The sequence below is a fragment of the Lycium ferocissimum genome, chromosome 7 (genome assembly GCF_029784015.1).
Source record: "Lycium ferocissimum isolate CSIRO_LF1 chromosome 7, AGI_CSIRO_Lferr_CH_V1, whole genome shotgun sequence".
In the NCBI taxonomy this organism is placed as follows: Eukaryota; Viridiplantae; Streptophyta; class Magnoliopsida; order Solanales; family Solanaceae; genus Lycium; species Lycium ferocissimum.
Window position 1 is genome coordinate 35,620,403 of NC_081348.1, and position 23,801 is coordinate 35,644,203.

Here is a 23,801-nt window from a genome sequence, read left to right on the forward strand (position 1 = left end):
GATCTTCATTTTTTTGCACGGATTGCCCTTCTTTTGGGGTAGTGTTTTAAATTCTTTTCATATTCATGTTTTAAATTTACTTGCATTTCCGATTGGATACCGAGGTTCTGGGTTCGAACCCCCGCTTGCATAAAATAAAAAAATAATTTCGCAAGACGGGGGTGGGAGAGTGTATGCTTAGGATGCAAGCATACAATCCTTAAGGAAAACCAAAGTTATCTTGAATAAAGACTTTGCCTTGAGACATTTTTTTTTTTTTTTTTTTTAACTTTTCAAGGCACACTTTTAGTTAAGGCATACTTTTGGTTATGCGCTAATTAAAAGTATGCCCATAAGGCATAGTTCCTTAAGGAAAATTTTTGCCCCATAAGGCAAAACTAAATTATGCTTGAGGAAAGTTATGCCCCCTCCGCATAACTTTAGTTTTTACGTAAGGAGATTATCTTGGGAGGGCGGACTTTGCCTCGAGACTTTTTTTTTTTTTTTTTTTTTTTTAACTTTTCAAGGCACACTTTTAGTTAAGGCATACTTTTGGTTATCACCTTAATTAAAAAGTCTACCCCATAAGGCATAATTCCTTAAGGAAAAGTTTTGCCCAATAAGGCAAAACTAAATTATGCCTTGAGGAAAAAAGTTATGCCCTCCGCATAACTTTAGTTTTTCTTAAGGAAGTTATCTTGGGAGGGGCAGGACTTTGCCTTGAGACATTTTTTTTTTTTTTTTTTTTTAACTTTTCAAGCACACTTTTAGTTAAGGCATACTTTTGGTTATACCTTAATTAAAAGTCTCGCATAAGGCATAATTCTTAAGAAAAGTTTTACCCCACAAGGCAAAACTAAATTATGCCTTGAGGAAAAGTTATGCCCTCCGCATAACTTTAGTTTTTCCTTAAAGGAAGTTATCTTGGGCGTACTTTTCCCGAGACTTTTTTTTTTTTTTTTTTTTAAAACTTTTCAAGCCACGCATACTTTTGTTAAGCGTCTTAATTTTTTAGTCGCCACTTATACGCGCATAGGCCTTAAGGAAAAGTTTTGCTCATAAGGCATAACTAAACTATGTCTTGAAGAAAGTTATGTATCGCATAACTTTTTAGTTTTTCCTTAAGGAAGTTATCTTGGGAGGGCGAGACACCCCTCCACTGCGATTAAATTATTCTTTATTTTATGCTTGAGCGGGGTTCGAACCCAAAAACCTCGGTATCCAAGTAGGGCAAAACTTAAAGACCCGCAAATATGAGGGCGAAATTTAAAGACCCATAAATATGAGGGGCAAAATTTAAAGACCACCCCGAAAGAAGGGCGAATTCCGCGAATTGCAAAATGGGGCAATTGGCGAATGCCGCCAAATGCGCAGTGATGCTAATTTTTGCCCCGTAATGCGTGTCTTTTAATATTTCTTGCCTAAGCTAAAAGATAATAAGAAAAAGACTTTACTATCCCTACCCATAACATATAAAAATCTAAAAAGTCTGTAATGAACCCCAAACATCCAATTAAACCTATCCATCATTTCAACAACAAACCTTTCAATCGTTCCATCGTTCCAACATTTCACCCAGGAGAAATCTCCATTGATTTTCTTGCTACAACATCGAAAAAGATAAAATATATAATATATAGCGTTTCAATTGAATGTAATTCAACTCAATTTCATGCTTTATTAAGTTTAGATTTGTTAATATTTGAAAATAACAACAAATCATCTTCTATGAACTAAACAGCGATATATGCGGTTGAGATTCAACATTGCGAATCATAATTTTACTCAACAACATAAATTGATCAAATTTATTGCTTTGTTCGATTTTTATTAGTTTATACGTTCCATTTGATTAGTATACAATGCTCAATGACTTAGACTTGAAATTATAGTAACTTCGGTTGACAAAAAATAATCGAGCAAAGTTACGAACAAGTATGTCGGAGGAGGCGAAGTTTACTTTACAAAAGAACAAAGTATCTTTGTTAGAGGCAAATTTCATTTTCATAAGCAAAATAAAAAAAATACACAAGTATTAAGAATTAGACAAGTATGCGGAGGAGCGTGAAGTTTACATTAGAAAAGAACAAAGTATGCTGTTAGCGGCAAACTTTCATTTTTATGAGCAAAATAAAAATTTACGCAAGTGTTAAGAACTAGAAAAGTATGTCGGAGGAGGCAGAAGTTCACTTTACAAAAGAACAAAGTATGCTGTTATAGGCAACTTTCATTTTCATAAGCAAAATAAAAAATTACACAAGTGTTAAGAATTAGACAAGTATGCGGAGGAGGCGAATTTCACTTTACAAAAGAACAAAGTATCTTTGTTAGAGGCAAGTATCTTTGTTAGGCAAACTTTCATTTTCATGAGCAAAACAAAAATTTACGCAAGTGTTAAGAACTAGAAAAGTATGCCCGAGGCGAAGTTCACTTTACAAAAGAACAAAGTATCTTTGTTAGAGCAACTTTCATTTCATAAGCAAAATAAAAAAGTACACAAGTGTTAAGATTTAGACAAGTACGGAGGAGGCGAGAAGTTCTCTTTACAAAAGAACAAAGTATCTTTGTTAGCGGCAAACTTTCATTTTCATAAGCAAAATAAAAAAATACACGAAGTGTTAAGAATTAGACAAGTCTGTAGGGGGCGAGTTCACTTTAAAAAATTACAAAGTATGCGTGAGAGGCAAACTTTCATTTTTCATAACCAAACAAAAAAATACACAAGTGTTAAAATTAGACAAGTCTGCCGGAGGGCGGAAGTTCACTTTAAAAAATTACAAAGTATGCCGTGAGAGGCAAACTTTCATTTTTCATAACCAAAACAAAAAAATACACAAGTGTTAAGAATTAGACAAGTCTGCTTGGAGGCGAGAAGTTCACTTTAAAAAATTACAAAGTATCTTAGTGAGAGGCAAACTTTCATTTTTCATAACCAAAACAAAACATTATTAACAAAACAACACCAAAAACACATAAGATTGCATAAAAATCAAAATTATTAACAAGAAAACACCATAAAACCAAGCACACATAAATTAACTTAATTCATGAAGTTATGCGAACAAGCATAACTTTATGCTTAAACCGCATAACCAGGTTTCAAAAATCAATAACTTCTGCCGGACCAGGCATATGTTGCCTCAAACAAACACATTCTTCACAAAAACCGATTATTAAATAAAAAACGAGAAGACAACATAAAAATGGATTCACAAAAAACTTCATGATTCAACAAAGAGAAAACCAAAACGCATATCAAAATCAACTAAAACATATTACGACATTCATAATACGACATTCAAAAAACTAAAATATATACATGGGGAATGAAACTAAAGTTCAAAAAATCATACAGACACTATAACAAAACATTATCATTTTAAATAAAAAAGGATCAATTAAATATAAAAAGCGATGAAGACAAAGATATTAATTCAACAAATAACAATTTAACATAAAAACAAATATTGAAACGAGCAAAAGATCTCAAATTCGTACGTTTTAGAACATATGAGACAAACACAAAACGAGAGGAGGAAAGAAGGAAAAAAAAAAAAAAAAAAAAAGGGGGCAAATGACGAAATAAAAAGGATTTTAATGGGGTAAGGATAATTTCATCAAAAAACTTTCATTAAACGGTAAGCAAGAAATGCAAAATTTAAAGAAGACATAAATGAGGGGCAAAATATAAAGACCAGCCCAAAAGAAGGGCACTCCGCGCAAAAAAAAGAAATGGTACCATCTCTTTCTTTTCTTCCATTTTTGGAATAATCAATCTTTATAGAATTTACTAAGAGCCTGTTTGGATTGACTTATAAGTTGGTCAAACCAGCTTATAAACTATTTTTAACTAATTTAGATGTTTGATAAAAATAAATAATAACTTAAATTAAGTTAACAAGTGTTTAAAATAAGCCAAAATCAAGAAGTTATTCAACCCCAACTTATTTTTTTGGTGTAAAAGCAATTTTAGTTTGACCAACAACTTTACCTTCTTATCCCTTATATTTTTTGTTAATTTTAATATTACCCTTACTTCAAAAAATCCTTTAAGCACTTTTATCCAAATATGTCGCTATTTATAAAATAACTTTAAAGATTCTTAAAAAAGTCTTTAAGACTTATGCTTAAAAGCCACTTTTTTTCAGCTAATCCAAACGGGCTCTAAGACTCTATTTTAATGAGTTTGTTTAACTTAAATACGCTGATACTGTTAATAATTTTTACACTTTTCGATCACTTTTACCTGTTGTAGGACTTAATCTACCTTGATCCCAAAGTTACAAATCCCACTTTTTCTGAAGAACTACATGTAGATATTAGCATATATATAAGTTTAGCTCTATTTTGGGTGGATCTGCATTTGATGTTACGCACTTCCATATTTTTCATGGGCATTCTTTTGAAAATATAAATATTAAGTCGAACACAACTAAATTGGGATTGAAGTGTTGTAGTTGTTGCTAAACATTTGAAAAGGGAATATATAAATGCAAGCAAGGAGTCGAACCACATCCTTTTCTCTCCTAGAACTAGAATTACTAGCACTTGCCCCAAGACTTTCTAGATCGTAAGTTCATGGGCTGCATTTTGCAAGAGTCATCATGAGTAATGTTACTAAGTGTAGATATACTAATTATGAAAACTATGGCTTTTACCATAAGCAACCGCACGTCAGCTTTAAAGAACTTCGTAGAAGCTGAGATGTTCAATATCTTACAATCAACCCAACCTTTTAACGGCATTTGTTGCCACAAAAAAGAAAAAGATAATTACACACCATGTAGAGGCATACACTACAAGAATAACAGCTAAGACAAAAGAATCAAAACTAACGGAGAAGGAAGTGTCCACGTGGATGGTACAAATAAGGGACATAGAGATGTAAGTCAAGACCTCATTGGTCCGAAATCTATCCACCAGATATCTCAGATTTCATTTATCCTACTTGGCTCCTTCCAACGTCCCCTATTGATCTCATACCCTTATAACCAGGAATCTCATTTCTTCATTCAGAAAAAAACAGAACTATCTACAACTTTGCTTTGCACCTTAGAACTATCAGTCTATTCTACACATACAAAATAAGCATGGCTACAACATCCGCTGCAGTGTTGAATGGGTTGAGCTCCTCTTTCTTGACTGGTGGCAAGAAAAGTCAGGCCTTGTTGGCAGCCCCCGTCGCCGCCAGAGTCGGCGGTGCTGCCGCTCCCAAGAGGTTCATTGTGGTGGCTGCTGCTCCCAAGAAATCTTGGATTCCTGCTGTTAAAGGTGGTGGCAATTTGATTGACCCCGAGTGGCTCGATGGATCGTAAGTTCACTTTATATATCTCCGACACTCAACCCCCATCCCCTATAGATGAATCTAGGATTTAGAATTAGTGTGTTTAGCACATGTATATATGATTTAAGCAGAAAGCTTGAACCTTGAACATGCTCTAGATTCTCTCTTCTGCTCCCTCCCCCTCTCCTCCTGTTTCATTTTTTATCAAGTAACTTTTCCATCAAGGTTAGGACAGATCGGAAATAATCATGTAGTTTTTTTTGTCTCTGTTGGGATTTGAACCTGAGACCTTATAATTTTCAACCTACCTCATTGATCACTAGGCTGCACCCTTGAGTCCTACTGTTTCATTCTTTTGCAAAGGCTTAACCATATTTGTACCTACAGGCTCCCTGGGGACTATGGTTTTGACCCACTTGGTCTTGGCAAGGACCCAGCATTCTTGAAATGGTACAGAGAAGCTGAGCTCATTCATGGCAGATGGGCAATGGCTGCAGTAGTGGGCATCTTTGTTGGTCAAGCATGGAGTGGTATTCCATGGTTCGAGGCTGGTGCTGACCCTGGTGCTATTGCACCTTTCTCTTTTGGCTCACTTCTTGGAACTCAGCTTCTCCTCATGGGGTGGGTTGAGAGCAAAAGGTGGGTCGACTTCTTCAACCCTGAATCTCAATCTGTAGAATGGGCCACTCCATGGTCAAAGACTGCTGAGAACTTTGCCAACTTCACTGGCGAACAGGGTTACCCTGGTGGAAAATTCTTCGATCCTTTGGCACTAGCTGGTACACTCCAGGATGGTGTTTACATCCCTGACACAGAGAAGCTTGAGAGATTAAAGGTTGCTGAGATCAAGCATGCTAGACTTGCTATGTTAGCCATGTTAATTTTCTATTTTGAGGCTGGGCAAGGGAAGACACCCCTTGGAGCTCTTGGTTTGTAAGGAACTTCATATTAAACATGTCATTGTAAAGAGTCACTGGATGTAGAAAGTAGAAGCCAAAGCTTGGATTTAGGATTTATACCCTCGAGAAAATTCAAATTCTTCCCTTGAGACAGTTCATCACTTACATTAATCTAATTTATGACAACGTTTAAGATTGCTCTGGCCCAAGTAGAACAGTAAAACAAGTGCAACGATGCAGAGGCAGAGAAATGGAGTCCGGAACCAAAATGACCTAAAAAAAAAAACTTTTTGAACCAAAATACTCCAATAAAAAAAAAAAGTGACAAAAGTACCTTTAGCGCAGTAAAGGATTTAATCGTAACGGCACGGTTAAGTCCTTTAACATAGTAAAATACTGCGTTATAGAATCAGTTAAAAAAAAAAATCTATAACGCAATATTTTACTGCGTTATAGAAACAGTACCAAAAAAAAAAAAAATTGGCCAACTTTATTTTTTACAACAATTAGTGTTTTTTTTTCATAATTTGATCAATGATTAGTCGTGTGTCAAGATTCCAAAACGTCAATATTTTATATAGAACCTGCTATTTTTTTAAATATAATAATGTAGGCTCAATACATCAAGGATACGTAAACGTTCGGATCGTCATTTTAGGAATTGAAAAGGTGTCTGAAGTAAGTTTTGTTTGAAAACTTTAGGTTTAAGTGTTGTATATACATAAACGTCTATTTTTGTTTGAAGAATTGTTGTCATTAGCTTAAAGTTTTTTATGTTTAGGGTTTGGATTTAAATGTGTTATTTTTTAAAGCGTAACATTATTTCGAATATAGGCGATTTTTTGCGCTCGAACGTCCGATTTAAGCGTTTTTTTTTTGCAACATATTCGAAATAAAGTTACGCATTAAAAAATAACACACTTAAGGAACACTTAGTTTTTTTTTCCATAAAAAGATCGCAACGTCTTATTTTAATAAATCTTTTCTTTGCAACGCTTAGAGTTTTTTTCATACTTTGACTAACGATTAGTCGTGTGTCAAGATTCTGAAACGTCAATATTTTATATAGAACCTGATATTTTTTTTTGCATACTATAATGCAGGCTCAATACATCATGGATACGTAAACGTTTGGATCGTCGTTTTAGGGGTTGAAAAGGCACCCGAAGTAAGTTTTGTTTGAAAATTTTAGGTTTAAGTGTTTTATTTTTTAAGGTTTTGATTTAAGCGTGTTATTTTTTAATCAAGATATAACTTTATTTTGAATATAAATCTAGTTCTAAAAAATATAAGGTGAAAAACTAGTTGTAAAGTAGTCAAACTTTAGTTGGGCATAACTTTGCGCTCGGACGTCCGTTTCATGCGGTTTTTTTTCATCTTGCGTATTTTTTCGAGATATATGAGGGCAAATAGCCATAAGGCGGTTTGGCCGAGCCGATTTTTAAAAAAACACCTGTTATCCTATTCAATTTCAATTTTCCCCCAAATTGCCGTGAAGTTTTTAGTTTTCTTTACTTATAATATGATGATCCGCAATAGATTTCAACGTAAAAATTCCGGAGCAATGTAGCTGTAAATGTCAATTTCACTTTTGTGGTTTCAATTTTCAAAAATAAAGCTGACTAATTTTCTCGACATATAAAGTTGACTAAAATAACCTTATAAAAATAGAACACTTAAATCTAAAGTTTCCAAATAAAACTTACTTCGGGTACCTTTTCAACCCCTAAAACGACGATCCGAACGTTTATGTATCCTTGAGCCTACATTATTGTACGCAGAAAAAAATATCAGGTTCTATATAAAATATTGACGTTTCGGAGTCTTGACACACGACTAATTGTTGGTCAAAGTATGGAAAAAACACTAACTGTTGCAAAGAAAAGATTTATTAAAATAAGATGTTGCGATTTTTTTATGGAAAAAAAATATTAAGTGTTCCTTAAGTGTGTTATTTTTTAATGTGTAACTTTATTTTGAATATGTTGCAAAAAAAAAAAAAAAATCGCGTAAATCGGACGTCCGAGGGCAAAAAATCGCGTATATTCGAAATAAAATTACGCTTTAAAAAATAACACACTTAAATTCAAACCCTAAACATAAAAAACTTTAAGCCAATAACAACAAGTCTTCAAACAAAAATGGACGTCTATGTATATAGAACACTTAAACCTAAAGTTTTCAAACAAAACTTACTTCGGGCATCTTTTCAACCCCTAAAATGTCGATCCGAACGTTTACGTATCCTTGATATATTGAGCCTATATTATTATACGCAAAAAAAAATATCAAATTCTATATAAAATATTGACGTTTCGGAATCTTGACACATGACTAATCATTGTCAAAATATGGAAAAAAAACACTAATTGTTGCAAAAAATAAAGTTGGCCAATTTTATTTTTTTTTGGTACTGTTTCTATAACGCAGTAAAATATTGTTGTCACTTTTTTTTTGTTAGGATATTTTGGTTCAAAAGATTTTTTTTTGGGGTCATTTTGGTTCCGGACTCCAGAGAAATGGTAGTAAAAATTCCAATCAAATGATCCAAGAATCATGACTTAACATATGGAGAACTAGTTCAATAGTGAGCATAATTTGCACTCACAAATGAAAATTTGATCAAAATGCAGAAGAAACCTTCAAGACAACATAATTCAACCAGCAGGGCAACATTGTCATTGAGTTGCTGCCTTACTGGTTTATAAGTCCAAAAACTCATAGTATAATCAGAATAAGGATTGTCATACCAATCCACGAAAGGACAAAAAGCCCTTTGCTCACAGATATAGGAAATTTGCATTCATCCTGAAGGTAACAAACTACTTCATTTAGCCTTTTTGAATAGGTTATTATTTATTTATTTTTGGCAAGGAAAGCAACCAAAAGCTCATAGTACTACTCTACAGATGATCTTTTTTTTTTCTTTTTTTTTTTTTTAAACAAAAAAAGTTCCCTGGTTTAACATTAATGGGATCAGATGGAGGGAGAAAACTGATCAAGGTGCCAGAAAAGTTCCTAGTAATAGACTAATAGCTGCAAAACATTACTCACTGCCTGTAGCCATCAAGAACTCTCCCTAACAAACCACATCCCCTACTACGCATGCCATTCCTTCCATGTTTGCTAGTCCAAATTGCTTTTGCAGCTTGATCAGTGTCATTCTCATTGCCAAAATATCTCCAGCCACCACTGACTTCCTGAACCTTTGTCTAATTACAGCAAAAAGAAGTTCTCTCTGGAGCCTGCCACTTCAGGTTACAAGGATAGCCAAGCCAGCAACTTGGATAAGAGTAACTCTTGAAAATCAAGTACTTCGTCTATCTGTTCAGTAATGACATGAACCAACATGCTACATGGAAAAAGTTCAAAATGATCATCAGTTAAATTAGCATTGGCGTTAAATTCTGAAGTTGGTAGTAAGACACCAAATTTATCCAATTACTTAGAATTTGAAAAGAGGAACTCTAATATATGCCACACTCAATAAGGAAAGACCATCGAACCAACACAAATGCACATTCAGTCTTCAGTCATGGAACGAGGAAACTAATCATATACCTCAAGAAGTTATCTTTGATAATCACAGCTGACACTCCTAGATTCTATTCAATCACTCTATCCACTAGGAAGAAATGGAAAACTGAAAATAATGCATCCCTCCTCACTAATCCCATCAAATTACTGAAACAAATGAATCGACCAACTACGCCTTCATCCCAAACTCGTTGGGGTGTGTATGTAAGTCCTACATATACTTTCCACTCTATTCGAGTCCATTTCATTCCAATACTAAATAATTTGTCATTTTAAGTCATTAATGAAAGAAACAAAACACATGTTTTCACAAAGAGATAAGAAATGCATACCGGTGGGGCAAAATCTCGCAAATCTGATTGATATCCATCACAGTAGGAAATGCAGGGTATGCTAGAAACAAATCAAGATTCCAGACATTTGAAGGAGCTAAAGCAAATAATATAAAAAGAGAAGGGAGTAATTTCACTAATGCATATTCAATTCAATTGGGGTTTCAGTTTTGGGCATCATTCTGGAGAAGCACAGTTGGTGATGAAACTTTTCCGGGCCTTCTTGAAATGGGTTGGCAACGAATGATATCCGGAGACAGCAACTGTGACATCGAAGCCCAATGTGAAGGTGTAAGAGAGATTTGTGACAGGTAAAAGCACTTGCAAAAAGAAAGGGTAGTCGGAGAAGGATTCTAAATTCAAACGTATATTTTACTCATGAGAATTTGATCTTAGCAGATGTTACCACTTCAGAAAAGAAAATATATATATTTTAATCTTAGTATACCAGAAAGTACAAGGTGTAGATATCTTATAATTTTTCCCAGGGGTATCACTTATAGTCAACAGTTCCACTTCTTGTTCTGGAAATGTGGGATATCTTTGCATCCTAATCCACTTAATAGGGTACCGAGCATTACATAAAATGCTTACTCCTGTAATTTAGAAGAAACCCAAATAAGACTTTATCCCAAAGAAAAAGGAGAGAAAGAAAGAAACAAACAAACAAACAAAAAACAGTATTCAACATTCCAACGGATATATGTTCCTCCTTAAACAGCCGTAAGAACCATGTTTCTGACAATCTTGGAATACGGGATCAAGCTAAATGAAATACCTTATACCTGAGAGTTATACATCAACAAAAAGCACACAAATCATACAAATTTAAAAGGCAATTAAATGGCTAAGAAAACTGTTATAGCAGCTTAATGGTTGAGTCCATGTAGAATTGTGCTCTATGTATTATACATAGACTAGGAAGATATTTGCTATTAATTTCTTTATCAAAAAACGATATTTGCTACATCCATCTTTTCTCTTCTTTCGTTGCATGATATGTTTATAATTGTCAATGTTATGTAACTGAAATATCCTTCCTTTGTTGTACCAATTCTCAAAATTTACCATGTCCATGATTGATCATTTATTGCCTACATCACACCCCCTCCTCTGGACCTTGCTAACGCGGGATGCTTTGTGCACCAGGCTGCCCTGCCCACATCCATCTTCCTGCTTTCTAAATTACTAGATGGCGTAGCACGGGCCCAACACTTTGGATTATAGTGTATCTATGTGTATGTAGTTGTGTTTGGGTAGTGATAATATATATATATATATAATATTCAAAAAACGATTAATATAACATTATAGTTTGTGCTCCGTATCCAAAACTTTATTATATTTGTGTTTGCTATGAATACAAAGTTTGCAAAAATTTATTAATACTTTTTAAAAGAGAAGACTTGTTTATTAATACTTTATTATATTCTATTGTTAATGTACGTAGATTGGACCTAAACAATACTTATTATTTTTTATCAAATTTTGATTTGGATAATTCTAGTTCAAATTATTAAATTAATTTTACATGTTTAAAACGAAACAAAGTAGAAATTTGATTTTCTATTTAAATGAAGAACTACTATTTTTTAATTTTTAGTGAATGTTCTTGGTTTAGCTTATTTTACTTGTCGTGTTGTCCTTTGCACATTTTTTTTAAGGAAACGTCAATTAGAATTATAATTTGACTAATTTACCTTATTTATTATTTGATCTCCATTTAATTTTTTTTTTTTTTTACTACATTAATCTCTTTTCACATTTATTAGAGTAAGAAATATATATATGTATGTATGTACATATATATATATACATATATACATATCTACATATATACATATATACATATACATATATATATATATATATACATATATATGTATATATCTATTTTAGTAAACATAACAAATAAATGACATGGCGGAATAACAAATATAACAGTTAAATATCTAGATTAGATCTCAGGCTAATATACGAAAAGAAAGGAAATTGTATGGTTTGGCTAATTAACCTTTTGAAGAAAAGCAATAATATGGAGTCCACGTTTTTTGCTGTACAATAATTTCATTTTCTCCCACTAATGGGTTGATACGCATGTGGCAATGAATCCACCATTATTGACTTAATGAGGATACTTTGGGAATTACATGGATATTTCTTGATTTTTTAATATGGGTCCACGTTTTTTTTTAAATATTGCTTGTTTTTTAATATGGGGTCCACTTTTTTTTTTTTTTTAATAACATGAGTTGGAGGTGGACGACGAAACCACCTCCACTCATGCTTCTAATATAGTAAAAAAAATGGATAGAGGAACTCTCATTGTATGAACTGCAATATAACTGTACCCTCTACAGACGTTATATGTAGAAGTAAAAACTTCCATAGCGACAACGATTATTCAGTGAACGCAAAAGAGTTGCCAATTTTCAATATTGATCCATCATATGCCACTGGAGATCTTCAAGTAGAGATTCCATTTTGACATATATATATATATATATATATATATATATCCAATTCAATATAACCACTCAAGAGAGACAATAACAGAAGTCAAGGTACCTCAAGAGCTTGAAATTCTCTATGTTGAGGGGATGCTAGTCTTCATCACTACCTGTCTCTGCATCAAAAGTTCCATCAGTCAATTCAATCTCTTCTTCATCAGTCAATTCAGTCTCTTCTTCATCAAGCACATTGTCCAGCTGCGGCAAAATGTTCACTCCTTTGCTTCGGTAAATTAACCCCGTCCTCATAACATGATGAAACTTATCCCTGTGGTGTGTCAGAGGATGTGGATTTACAAGTCTCCCACGACGGTACCCCTCTCTCAACGCCACAGTTGTTGTCTTGCACTTGAGTGAGAGGTAAAATATTCCTGGATACCTAGTAAATATCCGAGTAAATCTATCTGGAAGATATAAATCCTCTCTCAGGCTCCTCAAGTAATTTCTCTTTGTTTTCTTGTATAGTGTCAAGCTCAAGAACTCATGTAAAACCCCAACTAATCTCTTTTCCGTAAGATCACTATTGAGGTCGATTCCCCTTGAATCCCCATAAGGTGAGATGTAAGGCAGCTTCTGAAACTCATCCATCCACACTTTGACCTTCTTCTGTGCCCCATATCCCTTGGGAAACTCATCGGGAATTCTAATGCAGCTTTGCCCCTTTTAAATTCCCTATACCCCAGCGCTGGAGGACTGCTAATGCTATCATCATTCATCTTTTGCAGCTCAGACACAGCATATTTTTCTGGCCACTGAACAAGCTTTAAGCAAGCCAACCCATTTGTTCCCTTAACTATCCTAAAATGATCTGGAAACTTCTTAACTAATTTCTTGTCAAAATCATCAGGCAATCCTAAATCCCATTTCAAAGGATGTAAGGATTGCAGCGCCACCTGCAAATATTAAAGTCAAATTTGACAAAAACAGCTCCGCATAGAGAAGAAAAAGAGCAGTACTGGTACTGTATTTTGAAATTCACAAAATGGCATTTTATCTTGATACCTAAAAGCTACATCAGCAAAGTCTTTACAACTAAGCCAAATTAATCCACCAACAACTATCACATACCAAAACCACGATTCGCAGATATTAAGCATTTTCGAATTAAATAGAAATCCACCAGCTCCTCCACGTTGGGTACATGATAGGTAAAATGCAGTGACACAAGTATACTTACATTGGCAATAATCCCAAGAAAAGCTCCATTCGTCATATAATAATTACTCCCTCCGTCCCAATTTATGTGATATAGTTTGACTGGGCACGAAGTTTAAGAAATAAATAAAGTCTTTTGAATCTTGTGGTCTAAAATAAGCCAAAGATATTTGTGTGTTTATAGATCATCTCGTTAAGCGTAAAAAATAATGTTTAAAATTAAATTGTTGTCAAATAAGGAAAAATACTATTCTTTTTTGGACAGAATAAAAAGAAAAATGTATCGCATAAATTGGGACACAGAGAGTACTACTTATTTAAAAATAAAAAAAATAAAAAAAAAGATCCTCAAGAAAATTTCGAATCTTCTTCCTAGTTTTGCTTCTTTTTTTTTTTTTTCTTGTTGGATATGCTATGACATTCACAACCATCACCAAATATAAGAAGAGCTGCAATATCTATGTTGGACACAAATCCATCCTTTTTTTGCTAAGTGCAGCAACAATCTATGGAACCAAATGATTAAACAAAAGTGTACCATTCTGTTGGTTGTCATCATAAGAAGTTTTGAAAGCCTTTCAACCAAATCAGTTTGGTTATCTTCAAACACCTTCAATTCTTGATCATGAAGAATCTTGGCAATATGGGTAAGCTTAAAACAAGGCAAAGAAGGGTACTGTGGGTGAGGAAACTCTTCCAAAAGAGTTGGGTATCTTCTAATAAACCTAAGTGTAGGAACTGTAAGCCCAAGTAGTTTTTGGGAATCAGCAAGTGACTTAGCAGTCAGATAACCAACTGGTGAAGGCAAAATAGCGTCTTTTAATAAACAAGTTGCTTTAAGATCCGTTTGAACATCAATAATATGGTCTAAGCCTCTGTTTTTCACCCATTTCAAACGTACTTTTACTATGGTTCTATGTTGCTGAAGATTGTGACAAAGGTTTTGGGTGGCTATGGATTTTAGGGTTGAGAATACGGATTTTTCTAACAAATTCATATGTAGGTTTTGGGTGGCTATGGAACTAAGCAGTGGGTTTTGCAGAAGGGAAGGAAACAAGAACTGAGGAAAGAAAAGGATTAATTACACTAAGCACTAGTACCTTATGTAATATAGGAATCTACACTTAACCTTTATGAGGGGTATATTCATAACTAAATATAATAATTAAAAATTAAATTAAAATTATAACTAACAAAATTTTTATGTATTGAAGCAAAAAGTATAAAAAGAGAAGGGAATAATTTCAGTAATGCATATTCAATTCAAATGGGGTCTCAGTTTTGGGCATCATTTTCTGGAGAAGCACAGTTGGTGATGAAACTTTCCCTGGTTTTCTTGAAATGGATCGACAACGAGTTATACCTAGAGACAGCAACTGTGACATAGAAGCCATTGGTGAAGGTATAATAACAGATTTGTGACAGGTAAAAGCACTTGTAAGAAGAAAGGTTATTTGGAAAAGAATTGAGTTCGACAGATACAATGTGTGTTTTAGGCTTTAAGGTGAATGTTCGACTGGGAGTTGAGATTTGAAGACAAGTATGGAGTGGAGTCGAATCTAGCAACGTTGCTGACACGGAAAGAACTGAACAAGTTAAACAACGTATCATAAATTTCATGGAGAGTTTACTGTTTGATAACATTAACAATTTGTTTAAGCTGGATCCATCTAGCTTGAAATTAAGGCATAGTGATTGTTGATAAATATACTTTTAAAGTAAAGATACACTACAGATTAAAATGTGGAATTATGACCGTTTACTTGAGTTGGCCTAAGAGTTCGACGTCATAAGTTCATGGGTCGCACTTTGCAAGTGTTGCCATGAGTAATGTTGATTAAGTTTGACACAATAATTATGAGAAGGGGTTCTATCTATTGATGGTGTAATATTTACACAAGTCAATTATAAGCTAATATAACATTAGTCTAATAACCTAGTGAAAATGACAAAATAAACCTAGTATGGCGAGTATTTTTTATCATGTTTGTCATAAATCGAATGCAAATTATTAACTATGGTTCATAAATTTCACCATAATGCCATTTATAATACTTGTTTTCCATACTTTCATTGAAGAAATTATTTTCTTGATGTTTTAAGAAAGTTGTTTTTCGAGAAAAAGCATTTTTCAAAAGATTTTGACCAATCAAACATGTAAAAATTGGAAAAATATTTTCTAGATTATGTACCAAACACACCCAGTATCTTCTTATCAAAAACTCACATCAAGCATTTGAGAGGTTGGAGAGTGGGGCATTACAAACCATATAGAGGCATGTACTGAGTGTCCACGTGGATGGTTACAACTTGCAAATAAGGGAGACAGAGATGGAGCTCAACACCTTATTGGTCCGAAATCTATCCACTAGAGATCATAGATTTCATCTGCAGATTTCATTTATCCTACTTGGCTCCTTCCAAGGTCCCCTTTTGATCTCATGACCATATAACTAGGAATCTCACTTCAATATTCAAAGAAGAAACAACCATCCACAACTTTGCATTGCAGCTTACCACATACAAAATAAACATGACCACCACATCTGCTGCAGTGCTCAATGGCTTGAGCTCCTCTTTCTTGACCGGTGGCAAGAAAAGTCAGGCCTTGTTAGGTGTTCCAGTTGCCGCCAGAGTTGGTGGTGCTGCCACTCCCAAGAGGTCCATTGTGGCAGCTGCTGCTGCTGCTCCCAAGAAATCTTGGATTCCTGCTGTTAAAGGTGGTGGCAATTTGGTTGACCCCGAGTGGCTCGATGGCTCGTAAGTTTACTTCATATCTCCTATCCTTGAACCCGTTCCACTGGAGATGAATCTAGGATTTAGAATGTGCATTCTGAATATGTAGTTGGAGGACTTCTTTATAACAGTTATCCTTTATAACAATACTTCACTATAATAGCCATGTTTTCTGTGAAACTGACCTTTCATGTTATGATATATTATATGTTCTCTATAACAACATGATATAACAACCAAAAAATATCGGATCAAACGACGTTGTTATAGAGAGGCTTGACTGTATATGGTTCAAGAGGAAAACACTAAGTTCAACCGAACTTGTAGAACCCGCTCAATAACCGAACCTGTAGAGCCCGCTCAATAACCGAACTTGTAGAGCCCGCTCAATATCCGTCTCTGCTCCTTGCCTCTCTCCTTTTCCGGTTTCATTCTTTTGCAAAGGCTTAACATCATATTTGTACCTGCAGGCTCCCTGGTGACTACGGTTTTGACCCACTTGGTCTTGGCAAGGACCCAGCATTCTTGAAGTGGTACAGAGAAGCTGAGCTCATTCATGGCAGATGGGCAATGGCTGCAGTATTGGGCATCTTTGTTGGTCAAGCATGGAGTGGCATTCCATGGTTTGAGGCTGGTGCTGACCCTGGTGCTATTGCACCTTTCTCCTTTGGCTCACTTCTTGGCACTCAGCTTCTCCTCATGGGGTGGGTTGAGAGCAAAAGGTGGGTCGACTTCTTCGACCAAGACTCTCAGTCTATAGAATGGGCTACTCCATGGTCAAAAACTGCTGAGAACTTTGCCAACTTCACTGGCGAACAGGGTTACCCTGGTGGCAAATTCTTCGATCCTTTGGCATTGGCTGGTACACTTAACAATGGAGTGTACATCCCTGACACAGAGAAGCTTGAGAGACTAAAGGTTGCTGAGATCAAGCATGCTAGACTTGCTATGTTAGCCATGTTAATTTTCTATTTTGAGGCCGGACAAGGGAAGACACCCCTTGGAGCTCTTGGTTTGTAAGGAATTTCATGTTAAACATTTCACTGTAAAGAGTCATTGGATGTAGAAAGAAGAAACCAAAGCTTGGATTTGTCACTTCAAGCTTTTTCACCTTGAGAGTATCCAAGTTCTTCCCTTGAGATAGTTATCTCTTACAAAATCTGTATGCTCTGGCCCAAGTGGGACAGTATATTAATTGTAACAATGCAGAGGCAGCAATATGGTAGTGGAGGTTCCAATTAAGTGTTCAAGAATCATGACTTAAACTGAAGAACCTAGTTCAAGAATGAGTATAATTTGCAGTCACAAATGTAAATTTAATAAAATGCTGCACAAACCTTCACCAACTAAATAATTCAACCAGGATGGCAGAATTGTCAGTGATTTTCTGCCTCCTGGGTTATAAGATTAAGAAAATCATACAATCAAAGTCAGGATTGTCATATCAATGCACGCAAGGACAAAGGGACCCTTGTCAAAGATACAGAAAGTTGACATTCATCCTGAATGTTACATACCATTTGGTTCAGCTTTAGCAAGGAAGAAACCAGCAGGTCATAAATTGCAACTATTCCAACTATTCTTTAGACAAAAAAGAAGTTTATGAGATTCCCTAGTTTTAACATTAATGGGGGCAGATGGACCCAAAAAAACTGATCTAGGTGCCAGAAAGTTTACTAGTAATAGATTGAGAGCATTACTCACTGCCTGTAGCCATCAAGAATTCACCCTCGCAGACCACTTCCCCTCCTACATATGCCTTTCCTTCCATCTTTGCTATTCCAAACCGTTTTTGCAGCTTGGTTAGTGTCATTCTCATTACCAAAGTATCTCCAGCCACCACCGGCTTCCTGAACCTTACTTTGTCTATTCCAGCAAAGAAGAAGTTCTGTTTGGACCCTCCAACTTCAGGTTGTAGCATGACCAAGCCACCAACTTGGGCCATTGCCTGCATTGACAGAAATAGACACCCATAAGAGTTTGATAAAATTAAAATCTTACAGCAACAAAGGTAAGATACCACAGAACTAAAAATTTAGACAATTTCTTCATCTTAATAACTTAAAAGAAGAAGAAAACGGGTGATCAGCTTTGCACCCAATGTTGCATGATTCTGCAACAACAACTTTTCCTACCTACACATCCCTAACTTCCCTCCCTTTCCTCGTGAAAATTGTTATAATATTCTTTCATTCTAGAAATTCCTTTCAAAAAAGAAAGATTTACACTTGTAGTTCTGCCTGTATTTAGTATACCTGAATCCTGATAAATCTAATACACTAGGGTCTGGGATAGACTGACGTGTTAGAAACAAATCTGAAAACAAGTTAAAGGCATTTGACAAGAGGAAAAAGAGTGTAAAAAATTCAGAATAGCCGGTATAGTGCTAGCATTATTACACATAATCTTCCCTGTTATAATGGCATTAGGTCCAGAAGCTCCAGTAAAGAAGATTTCCAAAAAGGATAGATCATAATAGTTGTCAAAGGAGGAATCTTGGGTCCATGTAACAATTAGTTTTCCCACCAAAATGGCAGGCACACAATTTTCATTGTTTAACAAATCTTGGGAAGCAGGCATTACATTGTAGAACATAGCTTAGAATTTTATGGTAAGTATTAAAACTCGAAAACTATCTCCACATTAGCAGTGATATCTTCCATGCTTGGACAACATTAAGTTTATGAATCACCATCCAGGAAGGGTAACATATAATAATAACCCATGGAGGAAATATGTATCAGTCAACCGCTATTTTCTCTCAATAATCACAGATGTTTTACAAAAGGCCAAATTGGAAGCTATGCTTATGACAAGGAATTCTAAAGGTTTCAAATGGCAAACAAATGTCTGAGCCATATATACTTTTTTACTACTTATCAAAAAGAGCCATCACTTGAAAAGTATTAACAGGGACTCTTTTTCGAGCAATGAATTGATATTGTTCAAAATCTTCTTGAACTTCATTAAGTTTCTATTATAATGTACTTCCAATCACCATTCTTATACAAAAGACCGTGCACTATCATTTGTAAACTACTGCAATGTGATCTCAGTATTTGTCAAGCCTGAAGATCTCTTATCATTGACTCTTTATTGCAACTCTTTCCCCATTCCTTTAGTTTCTGGGCGAGCTATAAGTAACAGTCCCGCAAGTTTTATCCATCTCATTCTCTCTCTCTCTGTCTCTATATGTATATATATGTGTGTGTGTGTGTGTGTGTGTGTGTGTGTTTATAAACTTGAAATATCCTCAGCCCTAAATCCCACTTCTGCATGTCCTGGGGACGACAATTGACAATGAGTTCGGCCTAAAACTGACACCCTGGAAGATATAATGAATCAGTGCACATGGCTCTTAAGCACTCTGTTATGGACATCACAAATACCTTGTCTTTTTCAAATTTGAGATAAAGATTGGTGTGATTACACTACTATATGATTTAATTTTGAACTATGGTAAGAGTTTGGTTTTTTCAAATCTGTTGTGACCTAAAGATAGGTGTGCTCTGCATGATCACAGTCGAAAGACGAGAAAGAAAAAGGGAAATGAGCAAAAGGTTAAGGCGAAGGACATAATATGTCATGTTTTTGTTTTCTGATTAGACATAGTATGTGGTGTTTTAAAGCTTGCCTTAAAAATCTACTATTGTAAATAGCATTTCACTCAAGTTCCAATCTCACAAAAATGACAGGAGATCCTTACTAAGAACTATTTGGTCATAGTGAAAATTCAGTTAAAAATTCATTATTTGTAAGAAGAAACTTCGCTCAGCAGAGCATAAAATCCTATTGGCTTTCAATTTCCTATTAAATTGAGGATTAACTTAGTTATCTTCTGGCTCCCAAGGTAGGGGTAAGGTCTGCACAGACACTCTACCCCCAGACCCCACTTGTGGGATTATACTGGGTATGTTATTGTTGTATCTTCTGGCTCACACAATTTTACTTGGACGAGAAAACCAAGTGGAGAAAATAGCTAATTACTTCAGGAAGAAGAGAATTCTGAAATGATAAAAAATCTTTAAGTGGATACCTAAGCGATCAAAGAAAAATCCGATTTAATGAATATGTCAAAAACTCTAAGTCCAATTCAGCCAGTTAGCCCCACTTTCTGAATAGATTTATCCAAAGATTTGCTTATTATCTTAAGTGCGGAACACTAGTAATCAGTTGTTGGACAAGTTTCCAAGACGAGTCAATTATCTCATGTACTTCATAACTGAATAGACGCACTTTTCGAAGAAATATTGAAAACCAAGCCACAATAAGAGTAATTCTTGAAAGAACAAGAACCAACATGCTATATGGAAAAGTTCAGAACAATCATCAGTTATTAATATCAGCATTGACATGAAAATCTGAAGTAGGTGATAAGAAACTAAATTTATCCAATTTTACAGTTTTGAAAAGAGGATTCTATTCTATGCCACATCCAATAAGAAACCAAAAAGGTAGAACCTTTAACTAACGCAAATGCAAATTCAGTCTGTTTCACCGAACAAAATACGAGTCATACACATACCTCAACCATGAGGACACCAGGCATGATTGGCCTCTCAGGGAAATGCCCAGGAAAGAAGTTATCATTGATGGTCACATTCTTGATAGCCACAACTGACACTCCTGGATTGTATTCAATCACTCTATCCACTAGAAGAAACGGAAAACTGAAAAAAATACAGCCCTCATCAATAATCCCATCAGATTACTGAAAGAAATAAAAAAATTCAATCAACTATGCCTCAATCCTAAACTAGTAGGTGCAATTCGCGTCCATTTCATTCCAATACTAAAACTTTGACTTTTTAAGCCATTAAAGAAACAATTACACAATTGTTTATCAAAAGATAACAAATGCATACCGATGGGGCAAAATCTCGCGAATCTGATTGATATCCATCACAGTAGGAAATGCCGGGTAACCTATAAACAAATCAAGATCCCAAACATTAGAAGGACCTAAAACAAAAAAAAAAACAAAAAAACATAACAACAAAGAAGAAAGTTAAATGCACTAATACATACTCAATTCAATTGGGGTTTCAGTGTTGGTAACATTTTCTGGACTAGCACAATTGATGATGAAACTATTCCGGGTTTTCTTGAAATGGGTCGACAAGGAATGAGATCTGGAGACACTAACAGATTGTTTGAGCATTGAGCTTGGCAAAGGGAAGGAAACATTCTCAAATCTTTGAGAATTAAGAATAGAGAGGATAGATTGAGATAAAGCCATAGAAGCCATTGATTAAAAAAAAAAAAAAAAGACTTGTAAAAAAGGGTTCTTTTAACTTGTAAAGATTTGAGGCTTTAAGATGAATATTTGACTGAGTGTTCAAGATTTGAAGGACAAGAATGGAGTGGAGGCGGAGCTAACGACGTTACTGACACAGGAGAACTGAAGGAAGTTACAACAACCTTATTAATGTGACCAATGCTATGCAAGCAAGTGCAACTACTACAGAGTTGTTTTGGTCCTGGTACTATTCGAAACTAATGATTCTTTTTTTTAATATATAATAATTAATTGGGAGTAATAGCTTAGATCAAGCTCATCAATTTATCATACTATAATTTAAAGGGGAATTTGCACTTTTAGTCTTTGAAATATGGATAAACTCTAATTATGGTCCTTGTAATGTCTGCTTTAGAAAATTTAATCTTCAATTAATTAAGGGGAAATTTCAGTAATGTACAATTCAACATATAAAATTACATTTGCATAGCCATATTTTTAAATTACACCCGGCTAGCCACTTTTTGACGATATACAACATTATACAACTTTATACACCTACTGTAGAAAATGTATAAACCTTTTATAAAAGTGTATAATAATGTATAAGACTATTATACAGTATTGTACAAACTTATACAAGAGGTGTTTATACATAAAAAGGGTTTATACATAAGTATAGGGGGTGTTTATAGGCCGTACAGTGGTGGCTCGTGGTGGAGGAGTTGATCGGGCTTGGAGCTCGCGGAGATGGCAGAGGAAGGAAAAAACTGAAGAGTGAAAATTGGCTATAGCTGGTAATAAAATAAAGATGGGCTAAACCGGATAAATATTTTGTCATAATTGGCATACAGTGTTATTTTTCCATTAGTTAAAGCACTTTTGATCTTGTAAATCTTCATAAATTTAATGAACTATTTACTGTTAACCAATTTAATTACTCATATGTTAGGTATAATTTCGTATTGTTGTTCCATATTTAAGACTAATGTAATTGTAAAGATAATCTATGTATTACATAATTCCTAGTAAACAAAAACATGCACATTTAATGGATTCAGCTTTAAATATGTTTAATATCATGATGATTAAGATCATAGTTTATCAAAATTAAGGAATCAAAAGTGAACTTAACCCTGATTTAAATTATTATAATTAATAACCAGAGTGCTCCTTTGGAGAGTTAAATGAATGATTTGATTAGCTTTTCCCTGAATAATTTCAATGTTTACATAGTTATGTCTATTATAAATTATCTTTTTTCTTCCCAACTTATTAGGTTATATAAAATTTTACAAATACTACGATATATTTATTATTTCAGACTGGGTACAATTCAAGGTCATCATTCCCTTTGATTTTCACAACCAAAAATAATTCTGAAGATTTACAAGAAGATCAAAAAATAAGAAATTGTATCAAGAAACACAAACAATATCCACAACTGTATACCATATGGCAAGAGCGCAATCAGAGAATGTTACAAGCCAAACAAAGGAACCAGGAAATAGTCTTGAGATTGATCCAGTATGTAGTTTTCAGAGCAAGTTTGAGGCCAAAAGCTAGCTAGAGATTAAGGGACCTAAAGTTTTATACTTAGCTCTAGTATGTAGTAGATTGAGTAGAACTGGTTCAGTTAGTTTACTAAAACCTGGGACTGTGTCCCGAGTGATCAGAATTTGAGAGATTTTTAACATCATCTTAAATCAACTTTCAGTATACATATTGATTCAGAACCGGTGCAGACTTAGGGTAAAGCTGATAAAGCAAATGTCTTAGGCCCCAAAAATTTTGGGGCCCCATTTTCACTATTATAGGTTTATAAATTAGTTTTTGAAAAAAAAAAATGAGTATTTTAAATTAAAAAATATAATTTTTAATTCAAAAATAAACGTAGACTTTAAAATAGATTTGAACAATTCGAAGCATATGAAAAAATTATAACGAGTGATATCCAGAAACCGATTGATAAAAACAACGATGTGTACTTTTCATGAGAAATCATACTGGCCATATTCCAACTAAGTTTATTTCATGGGATGCACATGCGGTGCACAAGATGCACGTGCATGAGCTAATTTTATTGAATAAACTAGAGACCTCTTGTTAAGATTTTGCTTTAGACCACCA

At 34.5% G+C, this 23,801-nt stretch overlaps 3 protein-coding genes and 1 pseudogene across 3 annotated transcripts; 2 read left to right on the forward strand and 2 right to left on the reverse strand.

Annotated features, from left to right (window-relative positions):
• The first annotated feature begins 4,955 nt into the window (after nt 1-4,955).
• LOC132064658 (chlorophyll a-b binding protein CP24 10A, chloroplastic) lies at nt 4,956-6,311 on the forward strand. The gene is made up of 2 exons (XM_059457721.1): nt 4,956-5,290; nt 5,651-6,311. The coding sequence occupies exons 1-2, from the start codon at nt 5,070-5,072 to the stop codon at nt 6,198-6,200; spliced, it is 771 nt and encodes a 256-aa protein (XP_059313704.1). The 5' UTR covers nt 4,956-5,069; the 3' UTR covers nt 6,201-6,311.
• Nucleotides 6,312-8,888: 2,577 nt separating this feature from the next.
• Nucleotides 8,889-15,441, reverse strand: LOC132064659 (protein WHAT'S THIS FACTOR 9, mitochondrial-like; annotated as a pseudogene).
• Nucleotides 15,442-16,160: 719 nt separating this feature from the next.
• On the forward strand, nt 16,161-17,571 carry LOC132064660 (chlorophyll a-b binding protein CP24 10A, chloroplastic-like). The gene is made up of 2 exons (XM_059457723.1): nt 16,161-16,456; nt 16,903-17,571. The coding sequence occupies exons 1-2, from the start codon at nt 16,230-16,232 to the stop codon at nt 17,450-17,452; spliced, it is 777 nt and encodes a 258-aa protein (XP_059313706.1). The 5' UTR covers nt 16,161-16,229; the 3' UTR covers nt 17,453-17,571.
• On the reverse strand, nt 17,352-21,874 carry LOC132064661 (uncharacterized). The gene is made up of 4 exons (XM_059457724.1): nt 21,461-21,874; nt 21,298-21,358; nt 20,958-21,102; nt 17,352-18,380 (listed from the first exon to the last, which is right to left on the reverse strand). Exons 1-4 carry the CDS (start codon nt 21,678-21,680, stop codon nt 18,129-18,131), a joined length of 678 nt encoding a protein of 225 aa, XP_059313707.1. The 5' UTR covers nt 21,681-21,874; the 3' UTR covers nt 17,352-18,128.
• Nucleotides 21,875-23,801: the final 1,927 nt, after the last annotated feature.